The following is a 23050-nucleotide window of genomic DNA, read 5'->3' on the forward strand; positions in this document are numbered from 1 at the left end:
ATAAAACCTATTGAATTATTTAAAAAAAATTTATATTAAAACGATATTATCTTAATTATTTTTTCTATAAAAAAATAGAATTAATTTGACTAATCTATAATTTAAGTAAAATTTTAAAACAATGCTAGAATTCTTTGGTTTAAGTGAATTATATAATCCATTTTTATGATTTTCTCGTAAAACAGCAATTGTTTCCCCCCTTCTTTGCTCCTTAATTATGTCTTTTTAGCATTAATCCTCTCCATTTCCAAGATAAAACGTCTAGATTATTGGCGGGAAAATATTTTTACAGTTAAAGTATTTAGCTGCAGAGCTCACACATAAGATTCTTATACTCTTTAGCCCTAACAGCTAACACCACCCTTCCATAAAACTCCCTTCCAATCTGTACCGTCAACCAACTCAAACCAGAAGTACACTTAATCACAACCGTAGAGCATAACACACACACAATTTCCCCCCGCATCTCACCACACTGCATAACCAAACTCCTCTAAAAACTCTTAAACCCTATGACATTAGGTTTGTGCATTTCTCCTGCTGAAAAAGAAAAAATTAATTCAATCACAAAATCAACAATTTTTTTTTCAAAAAACCAATTTTAATTAGACCCGTTTGGATTTAGAGTCTGATATTGTGGATTTTTCGAATGGAAATCGGAGGAAGCAGTGAAAGCCAAAATGAAACAAAGAAAGGCAAATCAAAGACTCCAAGGAAACCCAAAGAAAGCCTTCTCAAACAAAGTCAGTGTTTCTCTCTATGGATTCATTATAAAAATCCCATTTTGGTTAGACCCTTTAGTTTTTTGAGCTTGCTTTTTTTTTTTTTTTTTGCAGAATCTCCAGCTGAATTTTTCGCAGAGAACAAGAACATTGCCGGCTTTGATAATGTAAGTTTCAGTTCTTGATAATGTAAGATTCATTGTGATTGTTTTGATAGTAAGTGGTTTTTTTTTTTTTTTTTGATTGGGTGAAAGTTATTGTGAATTTCAGCCAGGGAAATCTCTTTATACTACAGTGAGAGAACTTGTAGAAAATTCGCTTGATTCGGCGGAAGCGATATCGGAACTTCCTGTCGTAGAAATTACGATGTCAGTTTTTTAGTTTATGATATTTTTTTTGTGTATGTGAATGTGTGAATTATTAAGCTTGGTCAAATTTTTATCTGGTTTGTTGCAGTGAGGAGATAGGGAAAAGTAAGTTTAATTCAATGATTGGTCTTGTTGATCGAGAGCGTGTTGATGCGCAACTTTATGATGATTACGAGACAGCTAAGGCTCGTGAGGTGTGTGTGTGTGTGTGTGTGTTGGGTTCTATTCTGAATTCTGATATTGGGTTTTGGCAGTTTGTTGAAATTAAGCTGTTTGTGATGTGTTTTGAGTTGTGCAGAAAAGATTGGCGAAGGAAGCTCGTGCTCAAGAAGTGCAAGCGAAGAATGCTTCTCTTGGGAAGAAAGTAAAAGAACAATCAACTATGAAGGGCATGAAGGGTCGAGGTGAGGCCTCATTTTACAGAGTCACATGCAAGGTGTGATATACTTTACACTCAATGTTTTATCTAGTATTTGTTGTTTCATACGTGTTTCTTAATTTTGTGGTGGTGTAAATGTGTTTCTGAGTTATTGCCAAAATTCTCTTTGAAGGTGTGAATTCTAATGACTCTTGACTGATTTTATATGCAGGACAATGGAAAAGGAATGCCACATGATGATATCCCAAATATGTTCGGACGAGGTTGGTTGTCACTTGGCAACTTATGTTTGTGCATGCAGATTTGAATAGTTACTTAAATATGAACAAATATCTGAAACTACCATAATTCTTACGAGCTTGATTTTGAGTGTACTTATGTATGCAGTTTTGTCCGGGACAAAGTATGGTCTCAAGCAGACTCGTGGCAAGTTTGGTCTTGGTGCCAAAATGGTAATGAATTTCTCTGCAGTTTGCTGCATGCATGACTATGCATCTTTGTTACTGCCATTTGGAATAAGTTATCCCGCGAATGTTGATGCTACATCATCATTATATTTGCTTTTTTCCTCCCCCAGCTCTTGTGCTGGGATATATCCTTGAATCTGTCCAACCACCTTATGGAAATTGGATAACAAAATATCAGTTAAATTGCATCTTATGATCATGGATTGGCCATTTTGATGCTGCCTAAATGAACATTGTCCATATTATGATTGTTGGCAAATGATTAAAGTTAAGGGAAGCTTTTTTAGCTACAATGCTTCACATTGTCTCAGTTCAGAAGCTTATTTGATTGATTTGGTCCACATTTTTTACACTTAATTATCATGTTATAGATTAGAAGTTAATGTTAATTTACTGTGTTTTACTTATGCAGGCATTGATATGGTCTAAAATGAGTACAGGGCTTCCTATAGAGATCTCGTCATCAATGAAGGCCCAAAGCTATATTTCATTCTGCAGGCTGGATATAGATATTCATCGGTATGACTCAAATTTAGGAATACACAGAATGCACAATGTTTTCAAGGATCGTCTTATAAACATGGATGTTACATATTTCATAAGTGATGGTATTTTTCTATATTTTAGGTTGTTTATGTGTTTGTTGTTACATATCCACATGCGTATTGTGCTGAGTTTCATATTTAGTTCCAAGAATAAATGGCAACTTTTTAATTCCATGGAAAAAATGCTTGAGGTTATAGCTTCTATCAGACCATTAATGGTGCTTCTTTTAAATAACCAGGAACATTCCTCACATTCATTTACATGAAAAACGGAACAATGATGATTGTTGGCATGGAGCTGAAATTCAAGTTGTTATTGAGGGAAATTGGACAACTTATCGTGTATGTAGACCATAATTTGCCTATGTTAACATTTCGTTGTACACTTTGAATTTATGCAATGCATTGCAGTTGTGTTCAGCAATGTTGTTTGGTCTATTTTAAGTTTTAATAGTGGTGTTTTGTCCTGTATGTGCAGTCCAAGATATTGCATTACATGCGGCAAATGGCTGTTATCACTCCTTATGCCCAATTTCTTTTCAGATTTATATCAGATGCACCAGAGTATGCTCTCCCTCTCCCTCTCTCCCTCTCTCTCTCTTGTGTACACATTCATGCTTCTATTCTTGTGCATCATCATTCTGTTAAGCACATGCTACTTCCATTTTTGCAGTAAGAATGTTACTATAAAATTTGCACGGAGAACTGATGTGATGCCTCCAGTTCCTCTCGAGACAAAACACCATCCATCATCTGTTGATTTACTGCTGATCAAACGCCTCATTGCGGAAACTTCAAAACAGAATCTTTTGCAGTTTCTACAGCATGAATTTGTAAACATAGGAAAGTCACTTGCTGAACGATTAATTGGTGAGAAAATTAATATCTACATTCTATCAGTATGCAATTCAACAATAAAATTCTGTTGTTGTAACAATAATCCTTCCCAATTTTTTAGGGGAAATGGGTCCAGAATTTAGCCCAAAAATGGTTGTAAAATCTCTGACTGATCAGCAGATAGTTCGCATCAATCAGTTGTTTCGCCAAGCCAAGTTTGACGACCCTACTGGTGATGTAAGATGCTTTTAGGCTTTGAATGTAATTTATTTGCCATTGATTTTGCTGATGTGATTTGTCCTCACTTCATACTGTGTGGTGCTCTACTTGTATAATACAACTTTTATAGCTTAGCACATTACTGATAAGCCATTTTCAGTGTCTTAGTCCTGCAGGGGAATACAATCTTCGTCTTGGAATTATAAAGGAGCTGCATCCAGATATGGTTGCAACTTATTCAGGCAGGTTGTGTTCAAATCTCTGTTTGCTATATCTATTTTTTTTTAACTAAAGCCAACCTGCATGGTAAAATAGTTATTGGTATCGGAACCAAAAAAATATTACTAATCTTTTTTTCTGCTAATGGATAAACAATGTTCTAAATGTGGCCTTTCTTTACTACCATTATATGCAGTGCTCAAGTATTTGAGGGTCACCCATTTATTGTAGAAGCTGGTGTCAGTGTGGGTGGAAAGGATGTTAAGCAAGTAAGTGTGTCTCTCTTAATATTGTGATTGTGATGAAACAAATCAGGCTAGCTTAGGAAATATGTGTAGGTTTTGATCAAATCCAGCACCTTAAAACCAGGAATTTAAGGACTTTTATGATTCACAAACCAACACCATTGAAAGTGCTGGCTTGTGTTGCTTTCGGGACAATTGGACCTTGTTTGTACATCCCAGTTTGATAAGCAATGCTTTGTGAAATTAAATAGACAGGCGTTTGTATTTATTGGGTTGGTTTATGAGCTTAAAAATACACATTTTACTTTCTTTCTTTCTTTTTTTGGTAAAATAAAATAAATTAAGGAATTACTATTCAATCTATGGAAGTAAAAGCATCAGGCACTGGTTTGCCAGTTAGCTTCTTAAAAGCAATATGATGTTAATTGCATGCGCATGATACTTGATCGTGGGTTTCTAAAGGCAACTCTGCAAATTCTGTGATGGTGTATTTAATGCCCTTGGTCTGATGTATTTCATGCTTTATGCTAATTAAATTTCTTTCTGATTTTCTATCCTAGCTGATATTATCCTGCAAAACTATTTCTCTAAACTGCAGGGCTTGAATATATTTCGATTTGCAAACCGCATTCCACTTCTATTTGAGCAAGGTGCAGATGTTGTCACCAGGACTGCACTTAAGAGAATCAAGTAAGATATAACAGTACAGCCATTTCTTTTGATAGTTTTGGGGTGGGTGTGGGAGGCAGATGGAATGTTCTCACAGTTAATGCAACAAAATGGTTTATTAAAATGTCCTTTCAGTTGGGGGAGTTACAAGATTAACCAGACGCAGGACAAAATTGGTGTCTTTGTCAGTGTCGTGAGCACAAAAATCCCCTTTAAAGGGACTGGCAAGGAGTATATTGGAGATGATATTAATGAGATAGCTACAGCTGTGAAGGTGGTTTTTTTTTATTCCCATTTTCTGTCATTTTGATCACAGCAGTAGAAATTTACAAGTTAGCTAATAAAATCAGCCTTCCAGTCTGCCATTCAGCAATGCTGCATCCAGCTAAAATCCAAAATTATAAAGAAAATGCTGGCCCGTGAGCAACAGGAGAGAAAACGAAATCTAAGCAGGTACTTCCTGTTGACCTGACCTGTTCTCTCAAGAGTTGTCCAAAATGTCCTATTCTTTTTCCTATTTGCATGTACTGAAGTCTGAAACCAAATTTTAATGTACTGGCAGGTATATTCCTGATGCTACCAATGCTGTATATGATGTTTTGAAATACATGTCACAGTCACATGCATCAAAGAAGAAGCGTTACAGCGGTGAGGAAGCGGAAATACTTAGCAACATAACAGCTAATTTGATAACAAAAGAGACAATCAAGGAAAAGCTTGCTGAGCATGTTGAAAAGGTGAGGTCTAATTGAAACTTGTGGATCCTCCATCACTGACAATTTTGAATGGCCTTTTGGTGCATCCTAGCTATGATTTGGATGGCTGTTGCATTAATAATGGGGGATTAGAGACTATAAGATTCTCCTATTGCCAAACCAAGTTCCAACTCTTTGGTAAAAATATGCCAAACTAATCAAGCAATACGGGATTCTAATCAAAAGATGTAAAGATGTTGCTACGTATTGAAATCTGACATTAGAAACATCAAGGAAAAGATTTTATCTGTCTTTCAGTTTTCCAGCACAGCTGGTTCTCTGGCAGGCTTATAACAGCCCAATGTTTCGATTTCAAGTGAAATTTCCTAGCTATCCCAGTCCTCCCTCGCATATTTTCTTTCCTTTGCATGTAAATTTTATATTTCTTTGACATGTGTGAATTTTATTTGCAGGTGGACTATGAAATGGCATTGGAATACGCGACACAAAGTGGAGTGACCGAAGAACCAAGAGAAGATATATTCATCCAAACCCTTGATCCTGAAAATAAGTTCATCGAATTCCAAAGTCCCATCTTTGTTTTCAGACTAGTATGTTAGGAATGCGTCTGCATTTACTTCGAATACCTTCATCCTTGCCTGCTTACTACAGATTCAAAACTCTGGTTACACAGTCGATTTCATTGTTTACTTGTATCTGATTAAACTGCAGCCTTAAAATCAAATGTGATTGTATGAATTATCTGTTAAAACTGCTGTTGTATTTACAATTTGAAACATGATAGATATTGTAACAGAAGAAACTGTGTGCTGCTGTGAAAGAGCTTAATACACGGTTGGGTTTTAATAGAGTCAGGCCCAGGTAGATTAGATTAGCAGATCAACTTGGCAAATCAATAAGTTTTTTCTTTCTTATATTTTGTCTTCAACCCAAATCGGTATAAACCCTTGGTCGGCAGGTCCCAAGGCGATCTGCCATGCCATGACAGTACAGATTTTACAACTACGCTTTTGATGAAAGATTCGGCTAACTTGAGTGGTATAATTTAATTGTTTAGGTTTTAAATTTATTTTTAAAAAATTATTAATTCGAATTTTATAAATCTTGAAATTATTGAAGATTTATATAATTATTAACTTCATAACCTTTAAAATTAATTAAAATACAAACAAGTTAATCCAGATATCTAATAAAAAGAATTCAACTAGCTCACGTTCTTGTATAGTCAAACATTTTGTCAATCTATCTCGCAATCAAAGACCTAACACCAAGAATTTTCTTACCTTGCGTAACCACATCCAAAACGTCAACATTTCTTGTGTCAAATTTCCACAATTTGTTTTAGCATACGTAGTTAGTTTGATCTCTATAGCATCAAAGATGATTAAATAATTTTTTTACTAGTATTTATCAAACTCAGCATTTTTTTTCTTTTCAAAATTGTTTCTTTTCTCTCATCAAATTCTTCTCATCTAATTACTTTTTTCCATATTTACCAAAATAGAAAAGTAAAAATAAATAAATTGAAAAGGATATAAAATTGATTAAAGTATTATGTTATATTATATTTAAAATACAAGTTAACGAAAACAATATTATTTTGAGTAAAAATATCTAGTGTAATATTAAATTTAGTCAAGATTTAAATTAATAAATTATTGAATTGATTTCCTATAACGACAAATATGATTAAATTAACACATTCTTAAAACATTAAGCAAAATCTATTTCATTTTTTGTGCTTCTCTTTTCCTTTATATATTCATTATAATATCACTCTCATCAAGAACCCATTTCCAAGATTTTCAAGAAATGGCAAACCAACTTCCCCAGATATCCGTTCTTGGAGCTGGCATCTTTGTCAAGACTCAATACATTCCAAGACTAGCTGAGATCTCTCATCTTTTTGTTCTTAAATCCATCTGGAGTCGCTCTGAGGTGATTCATTGCTTATTACTCATTTCATTTCTTGATTATCTTTCTTGCTTATATATTTATTTACATGTTCAGGAATCTGCAAGAGAAGCAGTGGAGGTAGCAAAGGAGCATTTTCCTGGTGTGGAATGCAAGTGGGGTGATAAGGGTCTTGATGAGATCATTCAAGATGAGTCAATTCTTGGTGTTGCTGTGGTTCTTGCTGCACAATATCAGGTGTGTCATCAATTTTGTTTCTTTATTCAAATGTTGATTATTTTATGGTGATAAGGCTTAGAATCTTTCTTGATATGGCTGTCACTAAGCGATCTTAGATTTTTCTTAACAATTTTAACAAGAAACTGTAAAATCATAGCTACCATGGTGCTCTTGTTTGTTGCATTTCCATGTGTTGGTTGCTGAATTTTCTAGTTCTGAATCAAGAATTTGACTCTTAATGATCGAATTCATTGCTGGTTATAAAGAATTTCGAGAAGGAGCCTATCTGTTAGTCATTTTGTCAGTATAAGCTTAGTGCAAAGCTAAAATGTAATTCAGAAATTGGGCAGGCAACATGGCAAATGATAAATGTATGTACTGGAGTCTGGCGATGAGCTTTGGCCGTGTTTAGAAAAATTTTCTCGACAGACTATCCTGTGATTTCAGTTTGGATGTCATCTTATATGTTCCATCTCCTTTAAGGAATTTGCTTTGCTTTGACATGTTATGTTTTCAGTAAATTTTTCACTTACATAAACTAATTCATGCAGGTTGATATGTCACTAAAGCTACTAAAGGCAGGGAAGCATGTCCTCCAAGGTAATATAAGCTCTTAGTCGCAAAATGAAGGCATTTTTTAGTTCAGATTGATGTGGGTTGTTTCCTAAGACATTCCCAAATTTTAACCAAAAACAATCTAAAAAATGTTGAATAATAAATAAAGATGGATAATTTACTGGTGAATTTTTTGTTGATATTGCTGTTGTATTTATATTTCTCATTTGTGCAATGTTCTTAATCTTTTTTATTTTGGCATGTCATCTGCAATTCTTGAATAACTTGATGATCTGAAGAGAAACCAGCGGCATCTTGTAAGTAAACTACGATGTTTTCTGGTTGTTTGTAGCCTCTCCGTGATATTTAGGAATAGAAATCATCCCACTAGATTAAATTTATGTGGAATTTTTGCAGGTTTAAAAACTCTTGCACATATAGATTCTCTTGCATAGAAACTCTTTTCATGCTATTGAATTTAATTTACATATTACAAATTGATATAGTGGCACTAGGAATAGTTCTTCATTTTTTTAGTCAGTAGTGAAACAGTACGAAGAATAGATAAAATGTAACTGTGAATTTTGCAATAAGGAGTAGGTGATAAAAGAGATATGAAGTCATTTATTGTTGAGATTGATGTGTGAGATCATTGTCTGATCATACCAATAATCGATCTAGATTATTGTGTTATTTTTTTATAAGAATATATACAGGGGCCATCCTTGCTTCAAACCACAAAGGCCAATCATATCTTGAGAGCAGAAAGTTCACACAAATAGATTTGTCCAAACAGAGTCATTATTTGATTATATTCAGTTTGGCAGGATCATAACTGGATAGTGGCATTGTTTTGGACAAGAAAATATGCTTCTATTATTAATGTGACTCTCTTTTCCTTCTGAACTATACATAATTAGTATCTTATCTGCCCACCATAGATTGATGAGGAAGACTGCTAGAACTTTTGTTTGCAAGAAAGTTAACTCCAGTCAAACAAAGTCCCATATTCACCCATCGCACTAGGATTGCTTGCATCTATCAGTAGTAAGCTTTTCCACTGTTGAAAGAAATCTCCGGCCCAAAACACATTCATTAGTAGTCCCTGTTCAAGATGAACACTTTTATGCATACAATATGCTCATAAAGTTTGAGTTTGTGTGCATTCGGATAATGGTTGGATAATGCAGCTATTAGTGAAATAGAAACCAGCCTGTCAAGCTACAAATCTATCTGTGCAAATTCACCTGGTTATCCAATTTGGGCTGTGGCAGAGAACTATAGGTTTGAACCTGCACTTGTAGAGGTAATTGTTTCAAATATCTGATTTGAGTTGATGTTCAAGATAGTAAGATACTGTACGTTCCAATATACTTGCTATTGCTTTCACAGAGCAAGAAATTATTGGCTGATATTGGGAAAATGATGAGCGTCCAACTTATAATTGAAGCATCAATGAATAGTGCAAACCCTTACTTCTCAAGCTCTTGGCGGCGGAATTACACGGTTTGTGCTGATAATAGAACTGAGTTATATTACTCAGAATTTTTTTACTGATTCTTAAAAGGATTTGGTAATGTGCATATGTTTTCAACTTCTATGGCCCAAGCTACTTATCTATGTTATAATCGAGAAATATACCCTGAATTATGAGAGGAGTAGTTTTATCTTTCTAGATATCAGATGCTCCTTTACTAGTTGATTTACCATGCTTAAGCCATTTACCGTTGCTATTATTGACCAGTGCATCTTCTGTTTTGGCAGGGGGGTTTCATTCTAGATATGGGAGTGCACTTCATTGCAGGACTGAGAATGGTAATCTCTCATTTTAAATATACCTTATTGATAAATAGTGACATTGGTTCCTGCTATCCTTATTAAAAGATGATGTTCTGCTACTACAATACCAGACTTCCTAAGTGCATATTTTTTATAAAATATCACAGACTTCATATGGTCTTCTGAATTTTGCGCTAGCAATGTATCACACAACAGTTTTATTGTTAATGGCACTTCTCCTTTCACTTCTTTATCTCTAACTTCTCATTCCTCCATTTTAACACTGTTGCAATTAATTTATTCCTAGAGTTAAGTCATTCACACAATTATAGTTTTCCAAAATCTTGTTCCTATATCAAGAATAAGTTCTTATATCCTTTGCATGCTTTTAATTCTGGACACACCACAAATGTTATATCAGTAGTGCTTCTCTGTGTAAATAGAGCTTGTATAATTGAGGTCACCTAAGCCTTGTTAAATGGGTATTAGGCTTGCATGTTAATCAGAACTTGTATAATTGAGGCCACCTAAGCTTTTTAAAATGGGTATTAGGCTTGCATGTTAATCACTATTTATTGCTCTCTGAGATCCAGCTTTGACCTCTAAATTATGCATTTCTATTCAATTGAACAGCTTGTTGGATGTGAGGTGACATCAGTGTCAGCTATGACCTCTCATGTGGATACAACTTTGCCTCCACCTGATAACATATCCTCAGTTTTGTAAGTTTCTTATGCATGAAGTTGATTTTCAACCAAATCATTTCCTGATACTGTTGGAAGCATAAAAGTCACCGCGTGAACTTTTCCTATTTTAGTCACCTGGAGAATGGATGTTCTGGAGTTTTTGCAATGGTTGTGTCCTCCAAAACACCCAAGGCAAGTGGTAAATTGATGGTTTTACTTCAAACTTCTTGATAAATAAATTATTCTTTCTCATTTCTTTTAATTCGTTTAGATATTATGGAGAATTGTTGGCATAAACGGAACAGTGGAAATTGGGCGTGGAAACCAAGGCGGACAGCATGGTTACATGGTATGCCAAAACCCAATATGTTGTGGTCAATTAGATCTTCATCGGCTGCAGTAGTCGGATCTTAGTTTGTCTGAGCTATCTAGCTAAATTTTAAATTTCAAAATAATTGATTTCTTACCTTTAACTTGTAGCATTTATATCTGAGAAGTAACCTTCATTTGATATCTTACAATGCTGTGGCAGATTTCTTTTTATGGAGCTGGTGGACACTGTAAAAGCAACTTCTACCCATTTAGTGGAGTGACCGCTGAACTGAAGGCATTTTTACATGACATTTCACAGGCCAACCTTAAGGTAATATAAGATGACAAGCTCCTGTGTGCATTGTCACGGTTCGCTTCAAACATAAACCATAAGCATGGTAGTCTTCACATTTAGCTTTTTATTATTAGTCTTAAAGTTCTTTGAGTGGAGATTACCTTCAGTTCGGTTGTTTTGTTCGACATTAGAGGAATTTGACTCATTTGATTGACAACAAAACATTCTGTTAGTTGGAAATTCAGAGCTTACTGTTCATTTATTAACCCTTGTTGCCTTCTTTCGTCAACAACAGCCTGATCTTTCGGGTAACTGTTGTTGGATTACTAAAACTTCCATTTCATTAACTAAACAGGAATTAAAATTTAATGATTCTGCTAGAATGCTACTTGCTTTAACTGATGATCTCTCGGGTAACTGTTGTTGGATTACTAAAACTTCCATTTCTTTAACTAAACAGGAATTAAAATTTAATGATTCTGCTAGAATGCTACTTGCTTTAACTGATGCATTCAATTAAATACCTTTTTATCTGTCACAGAAGGGAAGTAGCTACGAAGTTGAGCCTCGACTCTCTTTTATTGAAGGAGCAAGAGATGTTGCAGTTTTAGACGCAATGCTTGAATCTGGAAACAAGAATGGAGCACTAGTTCAGGTGAAAAAGTTTTAAGGACCAATTTCATCATGTTTCACGCAGCTAAAAACACTTCTGAGACCTAGCAAACAGAAGGGTAGGGAAAGGAGAGATTGTTGAAATGCTATGGAGAAATTTACAATTTTTAAGATGAATGTATCCTTATTATGATAATACATATTTCTTAAGAATAACTAGTGCGTATGCTAGAGAGGGGAAAATTACATGAGTACTGTTTAAACTGATGTATTGAATCAAAATAATGCTGCAGACTCGTTTACATGTGTATTTGGGAGCTTCCCTCAGATTAGGCTACGAGCGGGTTTGTTCTTTACTTTATCAACTAGGGTTCAAATCTAAAATGAGGCCTCGAGAAAGAAATTTACTGTAAAATGCACTAGTATGAGCATGGATAGCATGTCTAGAACCTTATTGGGAAGAGACTTGTCTCAGTATGCGAAGATTAATCCGAAGATGCCAAGACTTCAACCGAGAAAGAAGATAGTTTCTATCATGGTGTGGAAGTTGAATCCCCCCAACTGCACTCTGTAGGGTTTTTTTTTGTCTTCTATCAGTCTTTTGACAGACCACCTTCAATTACTGAACTAATAACTAGGCGAACCACAACCACATTGAATTGGTGTCTAGCGCTTTTGTAAGGAAATTGCGTTTAGTTTGCTGGACTGATGCTGCTAGACTCTTTGGTATAAGAAAAGTGCATGTCTATTTCTAGTGGCGTAGTTACTTTACTGTTGCTTTCTTTCATGTTGATATATGACAAACTGGCAATAAAAGTGTACATTTGTATTTGGAAACATGAAAATCTGTAAGTTTACAAACAGGGTGTCTATATATTTCTACCTTGAGTTACACCTTTATGGGATCTTATATAGTATAGTTGTAAAACCTGGTATGACCTGGCGAGTTGATTTGAAAAACTCGAAACCTAGAGCCCCACTCAAGCCGGGTTGCTAGTTGAACTGTTGACATGTCCAAACCAAGCCAGATTACCGCTGTTTTAATAAAAATAGTTTATCTAGTGACCTAACAACACAAACCCTTTTCCAGGTCAGTTCTTGAATAGGATAGAACAAATAATGACGGGATACAATGTAGCATGTTAGCACAATGGCCATGTCTATAGCATTGAATTGTTGGATGGCTTCTCAGAGGTGGTAGCAGCAATTCATTATTGCAATTCTACAACTGCACAAAGTGCAAGTTGCCAGACAGCAACTTAGCCTAGCTCTAGTGTCCAGTGAAAGAGAGATTATAAGAAGAGAAGGGGAAAAAAACAAGTGATATTTTTAGTCTGGTATATTTTGTCATGAAGGAAACCATATATTAATGGCAAAGAAAAGGGTTACATTATGGATGGAATTTTTGCTTAATAGTAGTCGTCTTCCTATCTACAAAGCTAGGAAAAGACAAAATGCTTTTGAATTCAGTCTTAGTCCAGTTGCCCTAGCCACCACCACAACAACAACAACTAAGAAGAGAGAGAGTAACATCAAACTTCAAGATCTTGTATTTTGTTCTTTGTATCATAATTAAATTCCTTTTTGATTGGATTTTAGAATTTTAAACAGAACATATGGTAGCTATTGAATTATACAATGAAAGATAAATCATTTTCAATTCTCAATCATCCTTTCCCCCAATCTCCACCTAATGGAAATCCAGATTTGACATCCCCAAGTGTCAAGATCAAAACATTCAAGATTAAGTTGCAAACCCTAATCAACTCAACTTCTTGGCAAGTTTTTTCCTTTTTTGTCGTCATAGAACAGTTTCTTAAACTAAAACTGGGAATCGAATCATTTTCACAAACCTCTTAATATATACAAACATATAAAGTCTACAAGTTTTGTGAAATTGTAATCTTCAACATCAGAGTTCCTGTTTTTTCCAGTACAGGTGAGTAGCAAAACCTAACATGACGGCAACAAGCTAGAGACGATATGGGGTTGAATGTGCACTTAATACAGAGATAGGAAGGCATGCAGTTCAGCTCCCTTTTCAAAACCAACTTCACCTAACTCCATTTCTTTCTCATTATTTTCTCAACTGTGAATGAAAAAGATTGGACATACCATTTCCCATATTCTTATCAAAATCATGCACAAAACATTGATGACATTGGGTACAATAATAGGTTACAGGTTACTGTCAAGAATTCAATTCTGGCCCCATGAAGCTAGCCTATCATAGAAATGGTAATTTTGGGTATGGACAATCTACAAGGTGACAACACAAAATCGATTCCCTCTTCTGCTTCCACCTCTTGCATCATAATTGCTGTCTTCCATGTAATCTGATGGTACCCTTCTTGGCTAGAAAATCTAATCATGTGTCTCAACTAATTATATTGCTCATGGACTAACCTTTTTTCATATTTTGTAAGGAAATAGATACATAAAGGTTAGGTTAAAATAACTTTCACTGTCTAGTAAAAAGTTTTTCAACAATGTTAACAATCTTGGCATTCCCCCGATGTGTCCAAGACTTAGTACAAGTTAGATGAGAGTTGAACTGGTCAAATCTGGTAAACCTAATATATTTACTTGTAATCCTGGTTAATCCAGTTAAATCCCGGTTTGATTTTAAAAAAAAATCACGTTGTTTTAGATTTAATTTTATTATATAAAATTAATGTGATTGTATCTTAAATGCTAAAATTAAAAAACAAAAAATCATGAAATAATAACCATGTTGAGTTTCATACACTTGATTACACCATAAACCTTAGCCTTAGTTAGAGCTTATAAATTAATCTAATATTATAAATTTTACCTCACATACTAAACTTTTTTTTTCTTTCAATGAGCAACATCTAGCATCCTAGACTACAAAAAAAAAATTACAAAAAAGATAAAATGTATTTTATTGGGGGTACAGAAACGGAAATATAATAATAAAAATGTTTATAAAATAATTTTAAAATAAATTTTTATCATTTTAAAATATAAAAGCAATAAAATATATCCTTTTCATCTGAAATATTAACCAAATATTACTAGAATGAAAATGATTTAAATATTATGATTTCATACACAATTACTATTTTTCTTATGGGCTCTATTAATGAAATTATTATTATAATTATATATATATAAATGTACAATCACAAAAAGCATGCAAGGTGTTTGGGTAGAATATTCCAGGTATCCATTTCGCGCGTGTTTTTGGCTGAGAAGAAACGACACTGCAAACACCCGGTAAAGGTCGGAAATCCTGCAACTGACCGCACTCATCCTTCCAGGTGTCAAAAGATTATGAGACACCGATTTTCATATGATTTTTTTTTTATGATCGATTTTCATTAAATAAAGTTCACAAATAAAAAAAAAAGATATATTTATCATTTTAGATAATAAATTACACACACATCAAATCAAATGATATCATCTCCACCTCCATACTCGAATAAGTCGGGTTTTTTTACCCGTCTCTTTTCAAGTAAATGAAAGCAGACTTTTATCAAAACATATTTAATTAATTTTAAAATATCAAAACTATTAAAAAACTCTAATTAATTTCACCGAATTACACGCCAAAGACTTGCATGTTTTGCCGCAAAATGATATGCAACTTGCACCAATGCCTGCCTATCAAGGATAGATTTGGAGTGCGATTGAAAGCGTTGTGATTTTTGTTTTTTATATGTTTTAAAAGTATATTTTATTTGAAAAAAATATTAATTTTTTTTATACATCATATCATATGCTATTTTTATCAAATCCCACATCAAATCTCAATTATATTCCCCCGTATAATTTAATCGACTCGACCAAATCAATATCAATCACATTACTGAACACAGGTAACAAATTATCACGATCTTAAAATACACAGAATGCCTACATTGAAGCAGTAAATCTAACGAGAAAACCAAGAAAATGAAAAGAAGAGTTTTTCCCATCTCCCAAGTCCAAGAAATAAACAACAATTCCAACCCCAAGTAGTCCCTTCATGTGCCTAAACCGACCATGCTCTTCGCCTGTGCTCTATTAAGATTTCCTAGTTCATGTGCGAATTTTATAACTATGCACACAATTGCTCTTAGCAATAAATTATGTAATAAGTATGAATCTTTTTCTTGAGTAATAAAATATGAATGAAGAAAGGATAAAAACTATAGTAAAAAAGGTTTAAAGAAAGTTGGTAGTGAGTAGGTTCAATCTTTTCTCTTTCTTTTTCTCAGTAGATTCAGTTTTTGATAGATATCACCCCACATGCTCAATATTTCTACATTAGTTCGCTCCCTCTTCAACCCCTCTTAGCTCCATTATTGTTCTCTTAAGAAGGGTTCTTGGCTTCAACAGTAGCTAGTGGCTGACCACTAAGGTACTGCATTTTTCTACTTTCTTGTTTTCTTGATAATGCAACGTGGACACTCAAAGGGTAGTGTAATTTGAAGTTGGTTGGAGTAGTTGTTGAGACTCTAAGCTGTTTTTGTTCACTCTTTTAAGTAATGGGAATGGTGGGTGCATATGATGCTTACATGTGTTTCTTGTAGCTATGGGAAAAGTTGGTGTTTTGTAGTGCTTGTTTGTTTAAGGTTGCTTGTTGTATTTGGTTACTTAGGTTGCCCAACTATTGAATTAGATCTGTTGTGTTAATGTTACTAACTCCACTTTCTTTATTACTGAGAGTCTAACAAGGCCACGGTGATTAATGTGTGATTTATACTGTTTGATTGTTGTGAAAATGTGGAAGGAACTTTCGTTTTGGGCCTTTCGAAGCTTGAAGCATGCATCAATGGGTCTTAATCGAGTAAAATGTTTACTTTGAGGCTGAATGAAAGAGTATTTTAATTTCATTTCCCATATCATGACACCCCATGTGGTATTGCAATGCCATTTTCTTTGATTTTCTTTCATTTTCTCAGCAGTTGAAGTTGTTATATGAGTGTAAATGTTGACCCGGTGGTTTTCTTGCTGCTTTTGCAGATATTCGTGGTTTCTGGTCTAGAGCTTCCAATTGAAGTGCCTAGTGTTGCTCTGTAACTGTGTCATGGATGAGGAATTATAAGGTTCTTTATTCTTTTGTTTCCCTGCCTTCATCTTTACCCTTTTAGAGGAAGAATTCAATAAAGTCCATGACTGAGAGAAGTGGTGACTCGTAATTGTGGTCAAAATAACCCTTAGATTTCTTGTATTCCACCATCAACTTTAGTGACTCAAATTTGTCCAAATAGCCTTGAAATCACTCGAACAAAGTTGGTTTCTTACCATTCGAATCCTTTTCGTTTCCTGAATTTCCATTCACTTCTGTTGAATCTTTATCCTGTTTCAATATCCTTAGTTTGAGAGCCTCCTTGTCTTCCTGTGTGATTGTTGAGTGCTCCTTGCATAACTCTGGTTTTGTCAGTGTAAACTAAAAAAATGCAGAAGCCACCACAATCAGTCGACTTTGCTCTAAAGGAGACCTCACCAAACATTGGTGCGGGATCTGTCACAGGAGATAAGCTTTCCTGCACCTATGACCTTGTTGAGCAAATGCAATATCTTTATGTTCGTGTAGTGAAAGCTAAAGATTTGCCTCCCAAAGATATTACTGGTAGTTGTGATCCCTATGTTGAAGTAAAGCTTGGAAATTACAAGGGTGTTACGAAACATTTTGAGAAGAAAAGCAACCCAGAATGGAATCAGGTTTTTGCTTTCTCAAAAGATAGAATTCAAGCTTCAGTTTTGGAGGTGTTTGTGAAGGATAAGGATGTTGTCTTAGATGATTTGATTGGTAGGATGATGTTTGATCTCATTGATGTGCCAAAACGTGTTCCGCCGGATAGTCCTTTGGCACCACAATGGTATAGACTGGAAGATAGGAAGGGAGATAAGATTAAGGCTGGGGAGCTGATGCTGGCTGTTTGGATGGGAACTCAAGCAGATGAGGCATTCCCCGACGCTTGGCATTCAGATGCAGCCAGCGTTGGTCCTGATGGTGTTAACAAAATCCGATCCAAGGTATATATTTCACCCAAGCTTTGGTATGTTAGGGTCAATGTGATTGAAGCTCAGGACTTGGTGCCTGGTGACAAAAGTCGGTTCCCAGAAGTATTTGTGAGGGGCACCCTTGGAAATCAAGCATTGAGAACTAGGACTTCTCAAACTAAGACTGTCAATCCAATGTGGAATGAGGACTTGATATTTGTAGTTGCTGAACCTTTCGAGGAGCCTTTGATTTTGACTGCCGAAGATAGATTGGGACCAAATAAAGATGAAGTTCTGGGGAAGTGCGTGATCCCTTTGCAACTTGTGCAGAGGAGGCTAGACCACAAGCCAGTTAACACTAGGTGGTTTAATCTTGAGAAGCATGTGATTGTAGATGGAGAACAAAAGAAAGAAACCAAGTTTGCCAGCAGGATTCATTTGAGGATCTGTTTAGATGGAGGGTATCATGTTTTGGATGAATCAACTCACTACAGCAGTGACCTTAGGCCAACAGCAAAGCAGTTATGGAGGTCTAGCATTGGGATTTTGGAACTTGGGGTTCTAAGTGCTGTGGGGCTGATGCCAATGAAGAAAAAGGATGACCGAGGTACGACAGATGCCTACTGTGTAGCTAAATATGGGCAGAAATGGATCCGGACAAGGACAATTGTCGACAGCTTCGCTCCAAGGTGGAATGAGCAGTACACATGGGAGGTTTTCGACCCGTGTACTGTCATTACAATTGGGGTTTTTGATAATGGTCACATACATAGTGGTGGAGGGGGGAAAGACTCCAGAATTGGGAAAGTCAGAATTCGTCTATCCACACTCGAAACTGATAGAGTTTATACACACTCCTATCCTCTTCTGGCCATACAGTCTTCTGGGGTGAGGAAAACAGGTGAAGTTCAGTTAGCTGTGAGGTTCACATGCTCATCTCTGGTTAATATGTTGCACATGTATTCGCATCCATTGTTACCAAAAATGCACTACGTCCATCCATTGTCAGTAATGCAGCTTGATAGCTTGAGGCACCAAGCTATGCACATTGTCTCCATGAGGCTGAGCAGGTCCGAGCCACCTTTGAGGAAAGAGGTTGTGGAATATATGCTAGATGTAGATTCACATATGTGGAGCATGAGGAGGAGCAAGGCCAACTTTTTCAGAATTATGGCTGTTCTAAGTGGCTTGATTGCTGTTGGGAAATGGTTTGATCAAATCTGCAACTGGAAGAACTCTCTTACCACCATTTTAATTCACATCCTCTTCATAATCTTGGTCCTTTATCCAGAGCTAATACTTCCCACAATTTTCCTCTACCTTTTCCTGATCGGACTCTGGAACTATCGGTGGAGACCAAGACACCCTCCTCACATGGACACCCGACTCTCTCATGCTGATGCTGCTCATCCTGATGAACTTGATGAAGAATTCGATTCATTCCCTACTTCCAGACCATCAGATATCGTCAGAATGCGATACGATCGTCTAAGAAGTATCGCAGGGAGGGTTCAGACCGTGGTCGGTGACCTTGCAACTCAAGGGGAAAGATTTCAGTCTCTGATAAGTTGGAGAGACCCGAGGGCTACCACTTTGTTTGTGACATTCTGTTTAATTGCTGCCATAGTTCTCTATGTCACTCCTTTCCAGGTTCTAGCCCTTCTCATTGGCCTTTATGTGTTGAGACATCCAAGGTTCCGCCACAAGCTCCCTTCCGTCCCCATCAACTTCTTTAGGAGGTTGCCTGCAAGGTCTGACAGCATGCTATAAGCTCCGTTCTGCCCCCAGCTTAGCTCCTACCAGCCATATATTCTTATGATATATCATGTCTTCCTGTTATTTTTTTCTTCACGTAACTGGACCCTCTTGCACAACTATAAAGTGTAAAGCCCAACATGGCAACAACTTTCACCATTTTTTTTATTTAAGTATTTTTTATGAGTTAGCTATAACTTAATCCCTATAATTTGGCAAAAAATAATTAATTAGTCCTCTTGGTTTTATAAACTATATATAATTAATCTCTATGCTCTTAAATTCATTTATAACTTGATCCTTATATTCCATTTCATGTTCTTTTTCAATTTTTTTTGTTTTTTTTGTTTTAAGAAACAGAAAAGGCAGGAAAAGGTAGATAGGATGAAAATATTCATGAGAAAAAATCACTTTTTGAAACAAAAATACATCTCTGTTAGCATGGAGTTATTAACAATTATATCAATATCAAGACATAATAAATACATGTATAATTATCAAAGCAAATAAATGTCATATCGAATAGAATTTAAACAACAAATTTCAAAAATAGATGAGTATTCATATAATAAAGCAACATATATGAATATTCAAGAATTAATAAATTGTATTTATCATATAACCAACATACATATATTATTTATGTTATCTACAAATTAAAGATTATCCCACTCATTTGAAAAACAAAAGTAAAAGACAAATAGATGCAGAACTGGAGACCACCGAAGATCATTAGGAGAAACGTCAGCAGAACCTATAACGGATATAGAAAACACTAAAAAATGACTCAAAGCAAAAATATCATAAAATATTAAAATGCTAAGCTTAGAGATACAAAAAAAAAATGTAATAATAAAGTCGAACTGATTCACCCAATTAATCTCGAACATAACTCAAATTGATCGAACTTAACAAATCCAATTAACCTCTACTACAGGCTCAACTAGTCGATCGATTCAGATCAACCGGTTGATCGGAATATCCAGAATCCTAATCTATCAATTTTCAAATCTGCAAATTCTAAAAACATTTGCCTTCTTCTTCTAAAAGTTATAATCTAGTCTTAAGTTTATAACTGAAATCCTTTGTATATAAGAGAAAAAAGTTACTAAGAGGGTGAGGCAAAAAAAAAAAAAAAATCAATCATATGATCACATTCTCTTTAAATGTACAGGGTTGGGTTTTGACTGAACTTTAAGCTTAGGTTTGAATGGCTAAGAATATTAATTACATATATGTTTACAAAAAAACATTAAAAGCAAATACAAGGTAAATAAAAGTTAAATATAAAGTTGTTTATTAGTTTAAGGAAAAATAAGAAACCTAATCTAAAAATTCTAAGATAAAAATGTTGATTATATCAATTGGGATGGTAAACATTACTCAATAATATGCTACTTTATTTCTATAAAGGAAGCTTGCAATTTTATATCCTTTTTAATAAATTGTTCAAGTGAATTAATGTCTTGGGATGGAGATAATGACATAATAGAAATTTATCTTTATAATAATTTTAGATTAAATTTATATATTTTAAAATAAAAAATACAGGAAAATATGTATCTTTTATTCTAACTCGTCTTTTTTGTCATGGAGCAACCCAACTCTATGAAAATCAAGTGAATTTTAATTAGGGTATTAAAATCAATCCTCACTTCACTTATTAATGGGCTTTGGACCCAAGTGGTGAAGAGAGATTTTCAGGCTTTAAGCCTGTTCAAATTTAATCAAATCAATTTTTACCTAAATTAACAAGTTCTGTGGCATTGGTACCAAGCTCTCCTTTTCTCCCTAGTGGACCTCAAGCCCAAAATTATAGAATACTAAAGCAAAGTGACCCCAAAGAAGAAACACCGAAGAAAAAACAAATCGAAGGCCGAAGTGAGAAAGCACCTCCATATGATTCTTGACTAACACCTTTTACATATAATCAAAAGATAATAAATGATAAGTTACAAAAAAAAAAAAAAAAAAAGTGATTGACTAACATTATCTCCGTCCATACCTCTTCCCAAAAAATCCAAGAAAAAAAAAAAAAAAAACTCTCACACTACCATGTTTGAAAAGAAGAAACTTACCGTGAACTAATAAATTTAGTTAAAGTCTCGATTCACAATGTCATTTTAATAAGAAAAAAATTTGATATAAATTATCCAGTTAATTTGCAAGTTGACTTGATTATTATTGTTATAATTCAATTTTGATTCATTTGCCTTTTAATCTAATTTTAAGGGGTTAAAATTTGAAATTAAAAGATCAGGGGCTTGAATGAAAATTTTGGAAACTTCAAGGACCAAATTGAGAAATGGCCGCCCCCGCCAGAAACGGCGCCGTTTTGTCATTTCCATTCTTCGTCTTCTTCCTCTGAAAACAGAGGAGACCACCTGCGAAGGGAATACAGAATGGCACCCAGACAGGCAACTCACACCACCAGACACATTGCAATGCCCACGACTTCCATCACCAGCTTCGCAGTTCGTTTCCGTGTCCTTCGCCGCCATAACAAGCCATTGACGAGTGGAGGAAACCACCACCAACAGTCCAGCAATGGCGGGACTGTTGGTGTCCCAATCCAACCAAAACGCGGAGTCTCAAATTCTATCTCCACATGAAGATCAGCGCCCGGGGAAGATAAGGATTAGCCTTGCTCGAGAAAAACCTATAAAAGGCAGAGGAGAACAGACGAAAGGGGGGGAGGATCCGGAGGAGGAAAAAAAAAAAGAAAACACAGAGAGAAAATAAAAAGAAAAGAGAGCAGAAGGGAGGAGAGGACTGGCTCTTGAGGAAGTAGAAACATAAAGAAAAAGAAGAGAAGACGAAGAGCAGAAAGGGAGTCCAAGGAGTGCTTCATCCAGCACCTGCATCTTGCAGCTAAAGGTCGCTGCAAAAAACAGGGAAGTCACTTTCAATTCTCCCCCTCCCTGCATTTTAATTACTCTCCTCTAGTAGCATGCGTGCGTGAACAGTTCACGCACGCTTGCAAGTAAGAAAAAAAAAGGGGAAATAAAAGGGTGACGGGTTACTGGTCTCAACTGGCCGGGTCTGGCCCATATCATACGGCTAGGATGGAACCAGCCCAATATAGAAAAAAAGAGAGAAACGGGTTGGATCTGGACATTCAACTCAGCCGGCCCAAACTGTGCTGGCTAAGGGTGTGTTTGGCAAAACACATCCTTATACCTTGTTCATGTATTTTATCCCCTTCTATTTAGATATCTGGCCAAATAAGCCCTGTTTTGATATTAGAAAATTCTAAAAATATTTAGGGATTTTTGTTGATTTATTTATGGGCCCATCGCATTTTGTTGTATTTGTTTTCTTACGTTTTGTGTTTGTTTTACTATGTGCTCAATCTATGGATCATTACTGTTAAATGGAAATATGTTGTGCAATGCTTTTTTTATTCTTGTCTAAAAAGAGCAAATAATAAAAAATAGTAAAAATAAAATAAAAAAACATAGAAAAATTGTTTCTTCTTCATTAAAAATTCAAAATTTTACGAACTTATTTACTTACGCTAGAGTCAGGAATATCATATTTTTTGAGTTTGTGCAATATTTACCAACGCCAGATTTGTAA

At 35.2% G+C, this 23050-nt stretch overlaps 3 protein-coding genes across 8 annotated transcripts; all 3 read left to right on the forward strand.

The window, feature by feature from the left end:
- The first annotated feature begins 398 nt into the window (after nucleotides 1-398).
- On the forward strand, nucleotides 399-6234 carry LOC18097264 (DNA topoisomerase 6 subunit B). 2 transcript variants are annotated; one of them, XM_006386031.3, is made up of 19 exons: nucleotides 399-743; nucleotides 837-889; nucleotides 993-1090; nucleotides 1179-1284; nucleotides 1389-1526; nucleotides 1681-1732; nucleotides 1857-1921; nucleotides 2349-2455; nucleotides 2721-2823; nucleotides 2960-3045; nucleotides 3155-3351; nucleotides 3440-3555; nucleotides 3698-3783; nucleotides 3953-4025; nucleotides 4600-4691; nucleotides 4806-4944; nucleotides 5029-5123; nucleotides 5233-5407; nucleotides 5839-6234. In XM_006386031.3, exons 1-19 carry the CDS (start codon nucleotides 650-652, stop codon nucleotides 5983-5985), a joined length of 2022 nt encoding a protein of 673 aa, XP_006386093.1. In that variant the 5' UTR covers nucleotides 399-649; the 3' UTR covers nucleotides 5986-6234. The 2 variants fall into 2 exon arrangements, with proteins under 2 accessions (XP_006386093.1, XP_024452569.1); XM_024596801.2 differs by lacking the exon at nucleotides 993-1090.
- Nucleotides 6235-7123: 889 nt separating this feature from the next.
- Nucleotides 7124-12068, forward strand: LOC18097265 (uncharacterized protein YMR315W). 2 transcript variants are annotated; one of them, XM_006386032.3, is made up of 12 exons: nucleotides 7124-7324; nucleotides 7397-7537; nucleotides 8071-8119; nucleotides 8374-8391; nucleotides 9265-9380; nucleotides 9467-9580; nucleotides 9839-9889; nucleotides 10487-10575; nucleotides 10671-10731; nucleotides 10811-10888; nucleotides 11072-11182; nucleotides 11691-12068. In XM_006386032.3, the coding sequence occupies exons 1-12, from the start codon at nucleotides 7199-7201 to the stop codon at nucleotides 11814-11816; spliced, it is 1080 nt and encodes a 359-aa protein (XP_006386094.1). In that variant the 5' UTR covers nucleotides 7124-7198; the 3' UTR covers nucleotides 11817-12068. The 2 variants fall into 2 exon arrangements, with proteins under 2 accessions (XP_006386094.1, XP_006386095.1); XM_006386033.3 differs by having other exon boundaries at nucleotides 7127-7324; nucleotides 11688-12068.
- Nucleotides 12069-15765: 3697 nt separating this feature from the next.
- Nucleotides 15766-19668, forward strand: LOC18097266 (FT-interacting protein 3). 4 transcript variants are annotated; one of them, XM_006386034.3, is made up of 2 exons: nucleotides 15766-16127; nucleotides 16733-19668. In XM_006386034.3, exon 2 carries the CDS (start codon nucleotides 17168-17170, stop codon nucleotides 19484-19486), a length of 2319 nt encoding a protein of 772 aa, XP_006386096.3. In that variant the 5' UTR covers nucleotides 15766-16127; nucleotides 16733-17167; the 3' UTR covers nucleotides 19487-19668. The 4 variants fall into 4 exon arrangements, with proteins under 4 accessions (XP_006386096.3, XP_024454105.2, XP_024454106.2 ...); XM_024598337.2 differs by lacking the exon at nucleotides 15766-16127 and adding an exon at nucleotides 16298-16628; XM_024598338.2 differs by lacking the exon at nucleotides 15766-16127 and adding an exon at nucleotides 16298-16625.
- The last annotated feature ends 3382 nt before the right edge of the window (nucleotides 19669-23050 follow it).

This window comes from Populus trichocarpa, unplaced genomic scaffold (genome assembly GCF_000002775.5).
Source record: "Populus trichocarpa isolate Nisqually-1 unplaced genomic scaffold, P.trichocarpa_v4.1 scaffold_104, whole genome shotgun sequence".
NCBI classification, from domain to species: domain Eukaryota; kingdom Viridiplantae; phylum Streptophyta; class Magnoliopsida; order Malpighiales; family Salicaceae; genus Populus; species Populus trichocarpa.